Source organism: Plecotus auritus (assembly GCF_963455305.1).
Source record: "Plecotus auritus genome assembly, chromosome: 2".
Lineage (NCBI taxonomy): Eukaryota > Metazoa > Chordata > Mammalia > Chiroptera > Vespertilionidae > Plecotus > Plecotus auritus.
In genome coordinates this window covers 102,745,517-102,763,882 of record NC_137771.1, presented here as the reverse complement: position 1 = coordinate 102,763,882, position 18,366 = coordinate 102,745,517, and the positions used below count along the sequence as shown (strand labels likewise).

The window sequence follows — 18,366 nt, the reverse complement described above, 5'->3', positions numbered from 1 at the left end:
GAGGCTAGAGAAGTCACTTCCAAGCGGACGTCTCCATGAGAGCGACTCCCTGCCCTAAGGTCTCGTCCACAGCCACACTGTCACTGCTGGGAAAAACAACAGGTCAGGTGGTACACCCCCTCCTCAAAAACACAGGAAGACAGAAAAACCTCTATGATTCACGCAACCGCGGCTATTCCCGCCACACAGGCCAATGCGCCTAAACCGGTAGCCGGGATTTGCGTGCCCTTGGAGGAGCATTGTGGGGCTGGTAGTCCAGGCTGAAGCGCGCCTCAGGACTTCGAAAGCCACAGAATTACATTTCCCAGGAAGCTCCGCGCGGGCGCCGTACGTGCGCGTGACGACTAGCCTTCCGGAAGAACCTGGGGCGGGACCGTGGCTGTGGCTGGAGCTAGGCGTCGGGATGCAGCGCCCCGGGCCCTTCAGCACCCTCTACGGGCGGGTCCTGGCCCCGCTGCCCGGACGGGCCGGGGGCGCGGCCTCTGGAGGAGGCGGGAACAGGTGGGGTGCCCCGGGCTCCCACGTGCAGCCGCCGGTGTGCGCTCATTCCGGGACCGGCGGCGCGGGCCAAACAAGCCCCAACGTCAAGGAAGCCAGTAGTGCCTTCCCAGCCCCCTCCACGATGTCCAAGGCCGAGGAGGCCAAGAAGCTTGCGGGCCACGCGGCGGTGGAGAATCATGTGAGGGTGAGCAGCTCGGGCTGCGGGCTGGGCTGCTGGTGGGCTCCGCTGGGACGCCCTTGTTCCTGGAAGGGCGTGGGCTGCGTGAGCTGGGAGGGGACGCGCCTTTCCCCGGGTTTCTTCCCTGCTCCTTAAAGGCCGTTTTGATGTGGGGTCTGCTGGGGGCGAGCTTCCCAAAGACTCTTTGTGTGGCCCGACAACAGGTTTGCAAAGCGGAGCCTGGGTGGTGTCTGATGTTGAGTGGGGCCGGAAGAGACTTGCCCTCTGGTTTCCTTACCAACTAAGGGAACCTGATGAGTTCCGGGCTGCTGACAGGTCTTCTCTTCACATTCCTGGGAAGCCGGTGGAGAACTGGCTTGAAAATTGCCTTCACATTTGACTCCAAGTAGTTTTTAGCTTGGCGCGCCCGCTCCTGAGTGTACTCGCCAGAGGACAGGGGAGACAGAGTCTGAGGGGAAGACCTGGGCGTTAAACGCCCCTTCGACGGGGCGGGGTGGACATTTGAAGCCTGGAGGATGCTGTTCCGAGATGTTCGACTGTTAGTGGTGAGGTCTTGGCCTCACTTGTTTGTTAAGCGGGTGTGATTCTTGCTGTTAGTGGAATCTTTTAACCCGAGTGGATTTGTTGTTGCCTATCAAGTTAATTATCTTAATTAAAATATTTGGGTAGCCAAGTAGAGTATCTTTGTCCTTAGGTGGAGTTTCTTAGTAGACTTTATTGGCTTTTTGTCTTTTCTACTTAAAAAATTGTATTATCTTCTAGTGCTAGTGCTTGAGAATACATTAGCTTACAAAGTTATTTTGCTTACATAGATGATGTTTGATCCCCACACAGCCTGTTTAAGTGGGAGGGGCCAGTGCAGTAAGCTGGCTCAGCATGTTCTGTAGAAGGAATGGCCAAGGATCCTCCAGAACCTAGTGACTCCTGTTAGGTAGTACCTTCCACCACGTCCACAGCTGCCCTGTCCTGGTGTCACTTGTTACAGGTCTGGTTAGCAATAGGATTTTCTGTGGTAATTCACAGAGTTAATGTAAAATGTGTACTTTGGCTCTACTTTTGGGATTCAGTGCCTCAGCTGCAAAATTGGGACAATAAGCTGAGATTTCAAAGTGCCTGGATAAAGTGAATAGCTAATGGACAGGTAAATAAAAAGAAATCGATACAATTAGAAAAGCCCCGTATCTTAGTTTTCCTGTTAACCTGTTTGCATTAATATTTGGTGGTGCATGTCTTCCTGACCTTTGTTTTATAATTACACTAGAGGCGAGGTGCATGAAATTCGTGCACGGGGGCGTGTTCCTCAGCCCAGCCTGCACCCTCTCCAATCTGGGACCTCTCGAGGGATGTCTGACTGCCCGTTTAAGCCCGATCCCAAACGGGCAGTCGGACATCCCTCTCAAAATCCAGGACTGCTGGCTCCCAATTGCTCGCCCGCCTGCCTTCCTGATTGCCCCTAACCGCTTCTGCCGGCCAGCCTGATCACCCCCTAACCACTCCCCTGCCAGCCTGATTGATGCCTAACTGCTCCCCTGCCAGCCTGTTTTCCCCTAACTTCCCTCCCCTGCCGGCCTGGTCACCCCTAACTGCCCTGCCCTGCAGGCCTGGTCACCCCCAACTGCTCTCCCCTGCAGGCCTTGTCCCCCCCAACTGCTCTCCCCTGCAGGCCTGGGTCCCCCCAACTGCCCTCCCCTGCAGGCTTGATCGCTCCCAACTGCCCTCCCTTGCAGGCCTGGTCCCTCCCAACTGCCCTCCCCTGCTGGCCTGATCGCCCCCAACTGCCCTCCCTTGCAGGCCTGCTCCCTCCCAACTGCCCTCCCCTGCTGGCCTGATCGCCCCCAACTGCCCTCCCCTGCTGGCCATCTTGTGGTGGACATCTTGTGTCCACATGGGGGCAGCCATCTTTGACCACATGGGAGCAGCCATTGTGTGTGTTGGAGTGACAGTCAATCTGCATATTACTCTTTTAGATAGGATAGAGGCCTGGTGCATGGGTGGGGGCCAGCTGGTTTGCCCTGAAGGGTGTCCCGGATCAGGGTGGGGGTTCCCTTGGGGCGTGGGGCGGCCTGGGCGAGGGGCCTGTGGTGGTTTGCAGGCCAGCCACGCCTCCTGGCGACCCAAGTGGAGGCCCTGGTATCTGGGGTTTATTTATCTTCTACAATTGAAACTTTGTAGCCTGGAGCAGAGTCAAGCCTTCTGCTTGCTCCATGGTGGCAGCCATTTCTATTGGGATTTATGTATCTTCTATAATTGAAACTTTGTAGCCTTAAGCGAGGCCTGGGCTGGCCAGGGTGTGCGGAAAGCTTGGCTTCCTCCATCGCCGGGGGCAAGCCTAGCCTCCTGCTCTTTCCAGCTCCGTGGCTGCCGCCATTTCTGTTTGGGTTTATGTATCTTCTATCACTGAAACTTTGTAGCCTTGAGTGGAGGCCTAGGCCGGCAAGGGCAGGCGGAAAGCTTGGCTTCCTCCATTGCTGGGGAAAGGCAAGCCTCCCTCCTGCTCTCTGTGGCTGTAGCCATCTTGGTTGGGTTTATTTATATATTGGCTCCTGATTGGCTTGTGGGTGTGGCTTGTGGGTGTGGCTTGTGGGTGTAGCAGAGTGATGGTTAATTTGCATGTTACTCTTTTATTAGATAGGATATTTGCTTAAATAAAATTTGTAAGCCCCCACCTCAGGCTAAAGCCCCAAAACACTAGATTCTAGCTATATTATTCCAAAAGTTGCCAGGTAATTCTGTGGAGATCTCCAGGGCCTTTTGGGGGCACCTCACCCAATGTCAGTGGCACCCACTTTCATACCAACATTCTTTCCTGAGATTCCAACACTACTTCAATTTTGTATTTTCTGCTGTTTAATGGTGATTTATTCTTTCCTTTGTTTACCAGGTATTTATTGAGTGCCCAGCAGTGTCAGTTGGTATGGTTATCAGAAGTGTGGTTAGAGCGGGGGTGGGGGGGGGCGGGAAGAGTCTGGTCCTGGATACTTTGCAAGTGGGATAACTAATTCAAATACACATTTATTGAGCATATCCATGTATTTAATTGTCATGTAATTAATTGCTCTCTCCAGGGGGTAACCTTTACTCCATCTAAGCCAGTGGTTCTCAATCTTACTAATGCCGCGACCCTTTAATACAGTTCCTCATGTTGTGGTGACCCCCAACCATAAAATTATTTTCATTGCTACTTCATAACTGTAATTTTGCTACTGTTATGAATCGTAATGTTATGAATCGTAATGTTTTCCGATGGTCTTAGGTGACCCTGCTAGCGGTTCTCAACCTGTGGGCCGCTGTTGTAGAGCCTAAGACCATCGGAAAACACAGATATTTACATTACGATTCATAACAGTAGCAAAATTACAGTTATGAAGTAGCAACGAAAATAATTTTATGGTTGGGGGTCACCACAACATGAGGAACTGTATTAAAGGGTTGCGGCTTTAGAAAGGTTGAGAACCACTGATCTAAGGGCCGTTTTGTCCTCTAGCATTTGGAACTTGGATTCCTTTACTCACGTGTGTAAGATTATCAGGGTAGATTATATGCTAAGTCCTATTGGTTCCATCTTTGGAATGTTCTTAGAGCTGACCTTTTTCTTTGACCTACCAGCCCCATTTAGGCTCTCCCCAGGGTCAGATGATAGTGGTTGCCTTTATCTTCTCCCCTCTATCAGCCTCCCAGCATTATCTTCTGAAGCTCTCATCTGCTCTTGTCACTGTGGCCCTCCTGGGGCTTCATCCTGACCTCCATGTGACACACCTGGAGAATCTATTGTAAGCTTAGGTACTCAGCCAGGTGGGAAGGATCCATAGACAAAAGGATTATCTGGTTAGGGCCTTGGTTGACAAACTGCGGCTCGTGAGCCACATGCGGCTCTTTGGTCCCTTGAGTGTGGCTCTTCCACAAAATACCACGGCCTGGGCGAGTCTATTTTGAATAAGTGGCGTTAGAAGAAGTTTAAGTTTAAAAAATTTGGCTCTCAAAAGAAATTTCAGTCGTTGTACTGTTGATATTTGGCTCTGTTGACTAATGAGTTTGCCAACCACTGGGTTAGGGAATTGCCTTGAGCCACCACTATCTCAACAATCTGTGCTTAGGGAACAAGGTGCTTAGCGTCAGCCCAAGGTCCATCTGCCTTTGGTGTTCCTTGGTGCACTCTCATGACAGTATTGGCAAGCGATGGCTTCCAGCACTCTGCCTTTATGTTAAAATCATGTACGTCCTTCAGGATTTGCTGCAAAGGCCATTTCTTCCTTTCAGTTTTTCCTTAGCCTCATAAGGGGGGGCGGGGGCGCATATTGTCTTTGATTTTGTAGCACTTTATATCTCTTAGGTGTCTTATGTTCTGGTCATCTCTGTGTTTGTGTCTCCCAGTCCTGAAAAGGATACGCTCCTTATCTTCATGCAGTGGTACAATGGGACCTTCCTAGTTCAATGAATCATGTGAAGTTTGGACATAAATATGGAGGTTGTGGAATTGTTGGTGGGTTGAATCTCTGGGGAGTAGGTCCAATTTGTAGTCCACTGGTGTTCTATTGGTGTTCTATTGTGGTAACCATCTCCACATCTGGATGGATGGAGAACTTGGAGATAGCCACCCTGAGCTCAGATCTGCCAGTTTCTGGGATTATAGCCACCCCTGATGGGAAGTCACCCAAGCCAGGAATGGAAAATTCTGCAAGCCGGCCTTTTTCAAAAAGACCCCCCAGTTTGTCCCTAGCTTCTAAAAGTAGCCAAGCAGAGCCAGCCTCTGAGCCTGTTCAGAGGACCTTCCTTTCCTCTGTGCTGCCTCCTTTGAGCTCTAGCATAAGCTTGATAAAATCTGTCTGGAAATGTCTGTGGGGTATTCTCTCCATTTCTCATGGAGAACCCAAGAACCACAAGGAGGGGTCTCCACTGATTGATTGGTTGGTGCCAGGGTAGGGGGTCATCATTCAGTGCTGCTGGTCCTGAGGTCAGCTGTAGTGTCACTTGTTTGGTTTTGCTGCTTTTCTGGGTGTGGACCTGAAATACAGTTGAGCCATTTTGCCTTAGACTGGCAGGACTTTGCTCCCAGGAAGTTGCTGAGGAACTGAGCTCCATATTAGTTCCTGAGTGTTTGTGCTCTGACCTAGTGCTGTTTGTGGTTTAACTGTCCTCTGCTGGGCCCCAGCTCTGCCCCTGCTCCTAGGCACCTTCCCCTTTGTTAAGAAGGCAGGCTCACAAGTGTGATGTCTGTTTCTTGTCCTTTGCACTCAGGAAGTGTTCTACATCTTTACAAGGCCTTCCTATTGCAGATGAAGACTTTTTCTCATGTTCCTAATTAAGCCTTTGCCATCTTTGCAGATTCTCTGAGGCAGGCTTGCATCACCTGGATAGAAGCTGATACAATTTGCTGTTTTGAGGTTACTTCAGACTCCTCTTCTGTCAACTCTGGGGGAGCTCTAGATTGTGGGCTGGATATGTCCCTCTGGTTCCCTGTGATGCTACCTAAGTAAGGTATCTATGGTCAGTCCCCTACCTTCTAGATGTTAAGCTCTTCTGAAAAGGCACCGAAGCCAGAAACCTTGACTTATTAATGCCCAGAGCTTTTCCTTTCTGATCACCTGGCCCAGGGGTTGGTCAGGGATCTTTCAGTGCTCATCTGCTAGCCACTATTAGGACAACTTCAGTTACTTTATGTTGAAAGTGAGCCAAGCCTTTTGTGTGACAGGATGTAGGGAGGGTTAACTATTAGACAACAGGCCCAAATGGAGTCACATATGCTAAGCCCCACGTCACCAAACCAAGACTTAATGACAGTTTTGGCTCTCCCAGAAATGGAATCTTAATCCAGTCAGTCAGCCGGATAGACACTGCCATCCCTTAGAGGGAAGTCTGTGAAAGTCTTTCATTTTGGACAGTTCTGTGGAGCCTCCTCTCTATCTACTAGATTGGATGTTGCCCAATTCAAATCAGTTTTTGCTCAAGTCAACTCTTCTCATTTGTAAACTTGCTCAGTGTATCTTTCATCAGGAGGAGATGGTGATGTCAGTGTCAGATGAAAGGAGAAGGGCTCTGCTGATAAACTGCCCCTGGGCACTATAATAAAGACCAGGTTGATGTTTCTATAAAATGGGCACAGTGCTTGCCTTGTACTCTCGTTGGTGAATTATTGTTCATAATAATTTTATTGCTCTAGGAAGCAGGCTGGAGAGGGAATAAAAGATGGTATTATTAAGTTTTGTTTTTTTTCTTTTTTTTGTCAGAATAACCAAGTGCTGGGAATTGGAAGTGGTTCTACAATTGTCCATGCTGTGCAGCGAATAGGTATGTCCTTGGGCTGTTTCCTGTATGTTTTGTCAGGTATGGATGCTATGGGGTGGTAGAAGCTGGGGGCAGGATTGGGGCATAGAAAACACCTGCTGGGTATGGCTCCAGCACTGGAGCTGCTTGTCTGTCAGCTGTGTGTTCCTGCTTTTCCCTGAGAGAGAAATTCTTGGGTCTCTTCAGCCATCTTTGGGGGTTGCCCTAGCTTTGTTTACACAGCTGAAGGGGAGGAGCAGACTTAGAGTGAGGTCTCAAAAGAATTTTATCCTCATCAGTGTGTGTGTGTGTGTGTGTTTGTGTTTGGTCTCAGGGACCTTGAGGCAAGCTCCCTGACCCTCAGACAGTCTCAGGTAAACAAATTAAGGTCAGTGCAGGCTTGACCCTGAGTGAATGGGAGGTCCCCTCAGTTGCTGCCTGGTTCTCGAAGATGCTGGCTTTTTCTGATTAGGGTGTCTCTGTGCTTAGGAAGGGGGCAGGAATTCCCAGCCCCTGTGGCTGCTCCACAGGCTTTACTGCCCTGCTTTTGTTTGTAAGAACAAAGCCCAGAGGAGAGGCTTGCTAGAGTGCTGGCCTCCTCTAGTTCCAGGGCAAAGTGCTCAGGAGACAAAGTCCAGCACCACTCTGTCTTTAAGGAGTGGCTGTGGTGCTGGTGTGTTGGCTTCTGGAAGCTGCCTCATGGGCCGAACAGGGGCTGTAACTTGTACATCCTTGGGCCTTAGCACTGAGTGTGTGGAGGATTTTAAGTTCAAGAATTAACTGTGGGTTTTGTAATAGTGACATCTAAACCTCACAAGATGCAACCCAGTGATGAAAAAAACTTAAGCTTTAACAAGACAGTGTTTTTCTTAAGACCTTTTTTAAAAAAATTAAGTTTTCTTGAAAGGTAGAAACACCAAATGCATGAATAAACCCACTCTAACAACCCTCTGGGGCTACAAATGATTATATTTTTTGTATTAAATGTGAAAATTGACTTCTAGCTTTTCCTTGTAAAAGGCAGTATAGGGAAGTATTTAAGACTGAAGGTAGCTGAAACCGGTTTGGCTCAGTGGATAGAGCGTCGGCCTGCGGATTGAAGGGTCCCAGGTTCGATTCCGGTCAAGGGCATGTACCTTGGTTGCGGGCACATCCCCAGTAGGGGGTGTGCAGGAGGCAGCTGATCGATGTTTCTCTCTCATCGATGTTTCTAACTCTCTATCCCTCTCCCTTCCTCTCTGTAAAAAATCAATAAAATATATTTAAAAAAAAAAAAAAAAAAAAAAGACTGAAGGTAGACTGCCAGGGGTCATATTCCAGTTCTGCCCCTTGTTAGCTGTGTAACTATCCAGATCCTCTACCTCTCTGCCTCAGTTTCCTCTTCTGTAAAATGGAAGTAATAATTGTACCTTTCCTTTGGGTTATAACTGACCTTTAGGATTAAAAGAGTTCACAGGTACACAGTTCCTTGACTATTGCCAGGCACATAATTGCAGACACTGGTTGCTCTTCCATAGTTAGTACTTACTGCCTTAGGCTTTTTACTGTCCCCGCCTTGTGATGTGTGAGGTATGTTCATCAACTTTTGTCAAAAAGGGGGGACATGGTATGAAAGGCAGACTTTCCTTTTCTGTTGGATTTGAGCAAATGTGTCCAAGACAAGAAAAGTGAAGTGAGAGAGTGAAGACCCACCGACATGTTTCTCTCTCCACAGCTGAAAGAGTGAAGCAGGAGAACCTGAACCTCGTCTGTGTTCCCACGTCCTTCCAGGTGGGCCTGCTTTCCATTCTGCATCTTAGTGGCTGCTGAATCTTCCGGGTCCCTGAGCACATGGAGGTGTGGCTGTGGGGTGTGCACCCAGGGTTGTTCCCTGTGAGAGGGCCGGGAGCAGGAGAGTGTATTTACTGAAATCGTGTCTGGTTATGTAGCTTGCTCTCTACCAAGCCGTGCCAACCCTTGTGGAGGTGCTGACCAAAGAGCACAAAATACAACATGACACAAAAGGAACCACATGAATGTACACAAGACACTGTTCTCCAGGCGACCTTTCCTTGTTGATAATTGTCTCCTCAGCTGTGTCTAATTTGTTAATTCCTGTGCCCCATATTTAAACAAAGTAAACCAAACACAAAGAGACACAAAACAACAATCAACAGAGACACTCTATGTACAATATTTATAGGTGTGCACAACCAACAGACAAGAACTTCACACCATGCTCCTTGTCTGTCCGGCCACAGAAACCTCTTCCATGGTTAGTACTTACTGCTGTCCCTGTCTTGTGATGTGTGAGGTATGTTCATCAACTTTGTCAAAGAGGTGGGGACATGGTATGAAAGGCGGACAAATGCCTGCATTTAAAACTGACTGAAGCAGAGCAATGTCTCTTGTCCCAGAGTGGATCAGACTAATGGCTTGGAGACCAGGCAAGGACACTGGAGGTCCCTTGCCACCCGAGCTGATCAGGCTTGCCCAGACAAGAGGTAGTAAAATGCCTCCCATGCAGTACACAGTACTGCAATACACAGTACATGCTTCCTTAGAAGGAAGCCCAGATGAGAGGCAGCAAGTGCTTCTCATGCCATACGAAATGCTTGATTCCTCCTACAAAAATGCTTGATTCAACTTAAGTCTCAGGTGAGACGGGGATTGCTGAGGCTGCGGCTGGGACTCTGAACAGGAAAATTCCTGGCAGCGCTGCAAATAAGAGTCCAAGCCTCAGCCCCAGGAACCCCCAGTCCAGGCAGCAAGTGGGGTCCCCGGTACTCACCCTAGAGGGATCTCGCATACGTTCCTTCATTATTGCCAGAATATGTAACCAGACAATCAGTGGGTCCAAGCTGCCTGTCACTACTTGAGCCAATTAAGCAGAGACAGGGTTGAATCATATATGAGTGTTTATTCCAATACTGGTGGCAGTAAGGGAGAGCCGCAGGTCATCCACAAAAATCTGCTCTGTAGCCCCCCATAAGCCAGCTGCTTATATAGGATAGGATAAAGATTACATGGAGAAGTAGGGATTACAGGTATGGGGAAGTTGGGATTACAGGCATGGGGAAGAAGGCAATGTGGGCAGGGGTGGTATTCCATTGTTTGGGCAACAATGTTGTCAATCTTTCCATGATAATAGGCAGTTCTTGAATGAGCATGGACTGCATTTCAAGGTTGACTCCCAGGTCCTGGGGGCGTACAACCTCCAGCCATAGCCACATTAAAATGTCCTTTCTTTAATCAGAACAAGGCAGTCATGGTTAACAGGGTATGATTAATATTTCCCATAACCATAACTAGTCCCCAATATTCTATTTTTGCCCCTAACATAAGAACCCTCTCTCCAAATAAGGTACACTGAGGTATGGGTGGCTAGAATGTCAACATATCTTTCTTGGGGGAGCACAGTTCCATCCCTAACACTCAGATCATTTGTGAGCATGACCTCTCTGTGTGTGCAGGGTACTCACATGGGCCTCCAGCGGAGATGGAAGAAGGGAGGGTTGGAGGATTTGCTGATGGGAGCAAGCTCAGAGGCTTCCAGCCCAGGGGATCTGAGGTCCTAGTAAGGGTCTTCCATATGTGAATGGGGTGCACACTGTTTACAAAAAGTACAGATCCTATGCTCATGTATTGCTTATTATCTGGGGAAATAAGAGTAGGTATGGGGCAGGGGCGTTAGCCGCAGGCCTCCCAGCTACACAACATAGATAGCACTTACCTCCCAGCCCTCTCATGCTGAACTCTGGACCTGGACTCTGGACCAGTGCAGGGGTGGGCGGCTAGTGCTCTGATGGTGAGGAAGCAGAATCAGTTGAACATAGTGATTATTGAGGGTGTATATATTTTTATCAGGGATATGAGGCTCCCTGTGTATGCAAGGTGTTATTCGCTGTCTCCATAATCCTAGTGTTGTGCCTGGCTCTTAGGCACTCTGCAAGTGCTCGTTGGGTGAATTTATGTGTGTCATTTGTCACAAATATATAGTAGAGAAGAAGTAGAGATATGTGTCTTTTAGGAGCAGGAGAGAGCCCACTCTGCCAGGGGCTTGGGGAAGGCTTCCTAGAAAGGCTGGTCTTTGAATTGGACATGAGTGTTGGAGTCTGGGAGAGGGCAGAGATTATTAGGCAGAGGAGGAATGCCAAGAGCACAAAGACTCCTTTCAAGTTGCTACTGTTTATAGCATTATTAGTAGCATATTATTTTGTCAGGTAACTTCATTTATAAGCAGGGTTGTCCTCCTTTTTTCCTTCTTTCGTTCTCTCCATTTCCCTTCTAACCCATTCCTAGTTCCTACATAGGACAGGAAGTAGGAGACACAAATTCTGGTCCTTGGTCTGTCCTTAACTTATCACTGTGTGACCTCCAAAATGACTCCTTTTGGATTGAACTCACAAGGATCAGTTATTTACTCAGCTGTTGGCTCAATGTGGCGCTAACTGCTGTAGGGTAACAAGGTGTTTGAAATGTGTTCTTTCCTACTCTGCTGCAGCCTAGATGGACAGAGAGGATATCTTCATCAAATAGTACCACAGTCAAGTGGTGCTTTGAACTTAAGAAAAGTTAAATAAAATGATATATTTACACGGGACTTTTCCCCTAGGAATCGTGATAGAACATTTTTCTTGCATCCATTTTTCATATTTGAATACAGTTTGGTACTGTTTCTAAAGTATATAAAATTAATAGGAAATCATAGTATATCACAGTTTTATTTGCATGATAAACTATTACCTGAACTATATGCAGTTTTGTCATTTTTCCAACCAACTGTAGTAAGTACTTGTTGCTATGGCACAAATTACCCCCAAACTTAGCAGTTTCAAACAACTAACATTTATTATTTTGTAGTTTCCAAGAGTCAGGAATCTAGATGGTTTGGTTGGGTGGAATCTGGATGGTTCTGGCTTCAGATCTCTCGTCAGGTTGCAGTCAAGCTGTTGGTCAGGGTTGCACTCATCTCAAGACTCAACATGGTTGAAGGATCTGCTTCCAGGCTCAGTCACATGGGGGTTTGCAGGCCTCAGTTCTTCATAGGCTGTTGGGTAGAAGGCCTTTGCCCAGGGCTGTCTCAGTGTCTTAAGGCCATAGAGGGTGTTATAAGAGAGGGAAGGAAGGAGAGGAGGGAAGGAGAAGAGGAGGCTTGAGCATGTCACACCCCTAGCCCCCTTTGGACTCTGTATAAACTTGCCTCAGCAGTGTCATGCCATCTCCCCTGTGGCATTGGGCACACAGACCAGCCCTGGGACATTGTGGGAAGGAGTTACCCAATGGCATGAATACCAAGAGGGGATAATTGGGGGTCATCTTGGAGGCTGCCTTTGAGGTATTCCCAATGTGTTTATAGTCTCGAGTTCTGGAACTAGGATTTCTCCAGTACTATTTTGGAGAAATCTAGGTACTTGGAAATAATTAAGCAGTGCCATTTTTATTATTGTTTTCTCCCATCATTATGTTTCTCTTTAATTAGAATAAAATCGCCCTAGCTGGTTTGGCTTAGTGGATAGAGCGTCAACCTGTGGACTGAGGGGTCCTGGATTCGATTCTAGTCAAGGGCACATGCCTGGGTTGCAGGCTCGATCCCCAGTGAGGGACATGCAGGCAGCAGTCGATCAATGATTCTCATCATTGATGTTTCCATCTCTCTCTCCCTTTCCTTCCTCTCTGAAATCAATAAGAATATATTTTTAAAAAATTATCTGTTTTTTTTTTAACTTTCATTTTTTTCAGTCAGCATTTTATTTTAGCCTTTTATTATGGAAAACTTCAAACTTCAGAAAGGCTAAAGAACAATATAATGTATTTCCATGTACCCATTACCCAGTTTGAACAATTATCAGTTGATGGCCAATTTATTTTTATCTGTACCCCATTCTTATCCACCTTGTTTATTTTGAAACATCTCAGTCATAGTGTCAATTCATTGTATATTTCATTATGGCTGTCTGAAAACTAGGGAGACTTTTAAATATCCCAACAATACTTTAAAAATGTAACAGTAATCTTTAATAGCATCAAATATAAATCCAGGGTTCAAAATTCCCCTCTTGTCTTATCCTTAAAAATATTTTTTTACAGTTTGAACCAGGATTCAAATAAAGTCCACGTATTGCAAATTCCAGGGTCTTTGTATTTTATTCTTAAATTTTGGATGTGAAGATTTATGTTGGTCATTTCATCCATCCCCATCTTTTTATAGATGAGAAAGTTTGCCAGGGGTTACGTAGCTGGTTTATTTAAGATTAAAACCTAGACCTGATTCTTAATCTCAGGTGCTTTTCATTTTAAGCAGAAAATATTTTCAAGGCATGCCTTTGAAAGGAACTTTACATCCTTTGGTTAGTTTGCAGGTTGTGAGCAATGATGTGAACGTGAGTCCTCCTGGAGTTGGGTGGTCAATGTTCATGTGCAGTTATTCCAGTTGTGAGTCCCGCACAGGGCCATGTGGTGGCGGCCACCACTACTCTCCGCTTGTTCAGCAGCCTCTTAAAGGTTAACCATAGGCATGTCTATAAAGTCAGTGGTGCTGATTTTTCCCCACAAACATCCTGTCTCTCCCAGGCTGGCCTCTCAATTTGCTGAGCCACTTAGCCATTCCAGAAGTCCTACCTTTATGCACTCCTCCGAGGATATGTTCTTTGCTTATTTTTACTCAATAGTATAGCCTGGGAATCACTCCATTATCAATTCTTAGTCATCTTCAGTCATTTTTCCACATTGTTGGATTTTTGTTTTTCATTTTTATTTTTAAACATATTTTTATTGATTTTAGGGGAAGGGAGAGTGAGAGAGAGAAACACCAATGATGAGAATCACTGATCAGTTGCCTCCTGCATACCCGCTACTGGGGATCGAGCCAGCAACCCAGTGATGTGTCCTGACTGGGAATCGAACCCTGACCTCCTGGTTCATAGGTTGATGCTCAACCACTGAGCCACACCACTGTTAGAGTTTAAAACATTTTTTTCTAATATTTTTATAGATTTGGTTCTTAATTTAGGAAGTTTTTTAAAAAAACTCCATTGCTTTAGGAGGCATTGTCTTCAATAGGAAGCCACTGAGAAAGAGCTGTGAGCTGGCACTGGACTGAGGCTTAGTGCTGGGTTGCTGCCTTCTAGCTCTAGGATGAAGTAGCTTGCTTAGCTTTGCATTTCATGGGTCTAGATCTCCTGTCTCCTGGTTAGCCAGGTTTGGATTTGATTTGGGAGGGAGCCTTGGTCAGGACTCAGTGTTTGACACTGAAATCCAACGGAATTCTGCAAATCCTTGCCACGTGCTCAAAGTAAGTGATCATGGGTGCTTTTCCCTGTCCTCTGCAGGCCCGTCAGCTGATCCTGCAGTACGGCTTAACACTCAGTGACCTGGACCGACACCCAGAGGTAAGAGACTGGCTGCTCTGTCTTGCTGTCTCCTTTTTTGTGGCTGTCGTTTGTCTATGGGTCAGGGTATCTGCTGCGTGTAGGAGAGAGGTCAGTTCATCATATCAGCTGTTCTCTGGAGACCTTGAGTATTAATCCTGGCTGAGGTCACAAGCAGAGCGGTGTTTGGTTTCCATTACCTTCCCTTTGGTTTAACTGTGAGAGTTCAGTTTGAGTGTCATGAAGGGGGTTAGGTGAGCCCTGGCTGCACCCAGGGCTTCTTCCTTCAGTCCTTGGACAGATGTATGATAGTCAGCCCACGGGGCTTACCACCATGTGGAGAAGAGAAGTGATCATCTGAGGTGCCACGCTCATGTGGAAATGGGTTACAGTGAGTTTTATGGTCAAGATGATTACACACCTGGTCAATCAGGAGGCTGAAGTTGAGAAGGTGAGTAGCATGCTCATAGTTAGCAGTTACTGAGCCCTTACTGAATACTAGATACTTTGCTTAGTGCTGTACCAGTGCTAAGTTATTTAATCTCCAGTAGTCTTGAGGGTGGGTACCATTATGTACCCACCTTTTCCAAGGCTATGAAAAAGGCACAGAGAGGGCAAGCCACTTGCCCAAGGCCATGCTTTTTGTAAGTAGTGGAGCCTCAGTATGAATCAGGTGCCTCTAGCTCTAGAGTGATGCTACTTAGAAGGGCTTTGTGGGAAGAGGTAAAGATGAGTGGAACTGTGAAGGCTAGGTGACAAGAGCCGGAGAGAACATTCTGGAGAGGGATAGATGGGCACCACAGGAGCAGTTCTGGGCAGGCACATGGGTGTATGTGGACAGTACCCAGGCTGGCTGGGGTGATTAGGACCGAGAGGTGGAATACACTGATGTAGTGGGGGAAGGGAAAGAGGACAAGGCTGCATTGGCGGAGTCAGGCAGGGTTATGACAGTCCAAAACCAGGCTGGTGGTTGGAGCTTGGTGGTGGTCTAGTTGTCATGAGGCACATGGGCTTCAGAGGGCTTAGCAAGAACCATGGAAAGGCTCATTGGGAGAAATTTGTGGGCAGAGCTGGCACAGGTGGAATTAGCTGTTGAATACTGTTAGGAGAGTAGGTTAGCCTGAATATGGTCCTGCCATCCCAACAGAAAGGGCTGCCACCTTCCAGGCCCTGGAGAGTCAGTTGCCCAGGCAAAGCCTGGACCAGGGGCTATGCAGGCCGTGACTTAGGATAAAGGGCACATCGGTAAGAGATGGCAGCAAGGGTGCATGCCTGAAGCTTTGTGGGTCTTCCTCCTGTGCCCCAGCAGCTGCACCAAGCACCTTCCAACTACAGCTTGAACTGAATCTGCACCCTGAGGTTTTCTCTTGCTATTTTTAAAAACCATACTCGAAACTCTCACATTGTCCATGTAGAATACCAGGAGCGATGGGAAATATAAATATACTAGAGGCCCGGTGCATGAAATTCATGCACTCGGGGAGGGAGGTGGTCTATGCTGGCAGTCGGACATCTTTAGTGCTACCGTGGAGGTGGGAGAGGCTTCTGCGCTCGCCAGCCGTGAGCCGGGCTTCTGGCTGACTGGCGCTCTCCTGCGTTGAACGTCTGCTCCCTGGTGGTCAGTGCGCATCATGACGACCAGTTGTTCTGCTGTTTGGTCGATTTGCATATTAGCCTTTTACTATATAGGATGGTCTTTGGTTGATTACTTCCCATCCACAGTTGGGGCCGGGAAGGGACATGGGATGTTGGCCAGTGGGGAGGGACCTCAGGAGGGCTCCAAGTCATGTCCAGCCTGTCTTGCTCAGTCCTGATCATCCGGACCCCAGCAGCAAGCTAACCTACCGGTCAGAGCGTCTGCCCCCTGGTGGTCAGTGTACATCATAGCGGCTACTCGACCTGTCGACTGTCTGCCCCCTGGTGGTCAGTGCACATCATAGTGAGCAGTTGAGCGGCCTTAGCATATCATTAGCATATTACGCTTTGATTGGTTGAATGGCTGCTAGACAACCAGACACTTTGCATATGAGGCTTTTATTACATATGATGCTCAAAGCAGAGATAGAGCTGCTTAAGTTACAATTATATTTTGCCATGAGCCCTCCATCTGGCAACCTCCCAAGGGGAGTGGCCTGCAGGATCAGGCTGAAACCGGCTCTCCGATATCCCCTGAGGGGTCCTGGATTGTGAGAGGGCGCAGGCCAGGCCGAGGGATCCCACTGGTGCACAATCGGGGCATGGAGGGACACGGGAGGTTGGCCGGCTGGGGAGGGACCGCAGGAGGGCTCCAGGGCATGTCCGGCCCATCTTGCTCAGTCCCGATCGGCTGGACCCCAGCAGCAAGCTAATATACCGGTCAGAGCATCTGCCCCCTGGTGGTCAGTGCACGTCATAGTGACTGGACTACTGTCTGCACCCTGGTGGTCAGTGCACATCATAGCGAGCAGTTGAGCGGCTGTAGCATATCATTAGCATATTACGCTTTGATTGGTTGAATGGATGACCGGATGACTGGACACTTAGCATATTAGGCTTTTTTTAAAATTTAATTTTATTAATTTTATTTTTTTAAATTTAATAAATCTTTATTGTTCAGATTATTACAATTGTTCCTCTTTTTTCCCCCATAGTTCCCCTCCACCTGGTTTCCACCCCACCCTCAGCCCTTACCCCCCCGCTTCACTGTCTTCATCCATAGGTGTACGATTTTTGTCCAGTCTCTTCCCGCACCCCCCACACCCCTTCCCTCACTGAGAATTGTCAGTCCACTCCCTTTCTATGCCCCTGATTCTATTATATTCACCAGTTTATTCTGTTCATCAGATTTTTTTATTCACTTAAATTTTAGATTCACTTGTTGATAGATATGTATTTGTTGTTCATAATTTTTATCTTTACCTTTTCTTCTTCTTCCTCTTCTTAACGAATACCTTTCAGCATTTCATATAATACTGGTTTGGTGGTGATGAACTCCTTTAGCTTTTTCCTATCTGTGAAGCGCAATATCTGCCCTTCAATTCTGAATGATAGCTTTGCTGGGTAGAGAAATCTTGGTTGTAGGTTCTTGCTATTCATCACTTTGAATATTTCTTGCCACTCCCATCTGGCCTGCATAGTTTCTGTTGAGAAATCAGCTGACAATCTTATGGATGCTCCCTTGTAGGTAACTAACTGTTTTTCTCTTGCTGCTTTTGATATTCTCTCTTTGTCTTTTGCTCTTGGCATTTAATTATGATATGTCTTGGTGTGGTCCTCTTTGGATTCCTTTTGTTTGGGGTTCTGTGCGCTTCCTGGACTTTTAAGTCTATTTCTTTCACCAGGTGGGGGAAGTTTTCGGTCATTATTTCTTCTAGTAGGTTTTCAGTATCTTGCTCTCTCTCTTCTTCTGGCACCCCCATAATTCGATTGTTGGTACGCTTGAAGTTGTCCCAGAGGCTCCTTACATGATCTTCATATTTTTGGATTCTTTTTTCTTTTTGCTTTTTTGGTTGAGTGTTTTTTGCTTCTTTGTATTTCAGATCTTTGACTTGATTCTTGCGATCCTCTAGTCTGCTGTTAGATCTCTGAATAAAATTTTTTATTTCAGTCAGTGTGTGCTTAATTTCTAGTTGGTCCTTTTTCATATCTTCAAGGGTTTCGCTAAATTTATCAGCCTTTTCTAGGAAATTCTTGAAAAACCTTATAACCGTGGTTTTGAACTCTATGTCCAGTCGTTTGCTTTCCTCCATTTCTTTCATTTGTGATCTGTTTCTTTGTCTCCGCATTTTCACTGCTTCCCTTAGGTGATAGAGTGGCTTTGTGTGCCAGGTGTCCTATAGGGTCCAGTGGCTCAGCCTCCCCAGTTACCTGAGGTGGACACTCTTGGTGCACCCCTTTGTGGGCTGTGTGCACAGTCTTGTTGTCGTTAAGCCTTGATTGTTGTTGGTATCACTGGGAGGAATTGACCTCCAGGCCAATTGGCTGTGAGGATCAGCTGTGTCTAAGCTGGGAGAACTTCTGTGCTGGAGACACCCTTATGAGACAAGACTTGCAAAAGCCTCTGTGTTCAGCTTGGATGGGGCGGAGTTTCTTGGCAGA

The 18,366-nt window shown here is 47.2% G+C and overlaps 1 protein-coding gene across 3 annotated transcripts in view; it reads left to right on the top strand.

The window, feature by feature from the left end:
* Positions 1–360: 360 nt before the first annotated feature.
* RPIA (ribose 5-phosphate isomerase A) overlaps positions 361–18,366 on the top strand; it is a 37,442-nt gene continuing 19,436 nt past the window's right edge. Inside the window, exons 1-4 of one of the 3 annotated variants that reach the window (XM_080658188.1) lie at positions 361–685; positions 6,904–6,964; positions 8,655–8,710; positions 14,251–14,310. In XM_080658188.1, the coding sequence (XP_080514314.1) occupies positions 404–685; positions 6,904–6,964; positions 8,655–8,710; positions 14,251–14,310 (459 nt within the window). In that variant the 5' untranslated portion in view covers positions 361–403. The remainder of the gene's footprint in view (positions 686–6,903; positions 6,965–8,654; positions 8,711–14,250; positions 14,311–18,366) is intronic. The other 2 variants (XM_080658190.1, XM_080658189.1) reach the window with 2 other exon arrangements.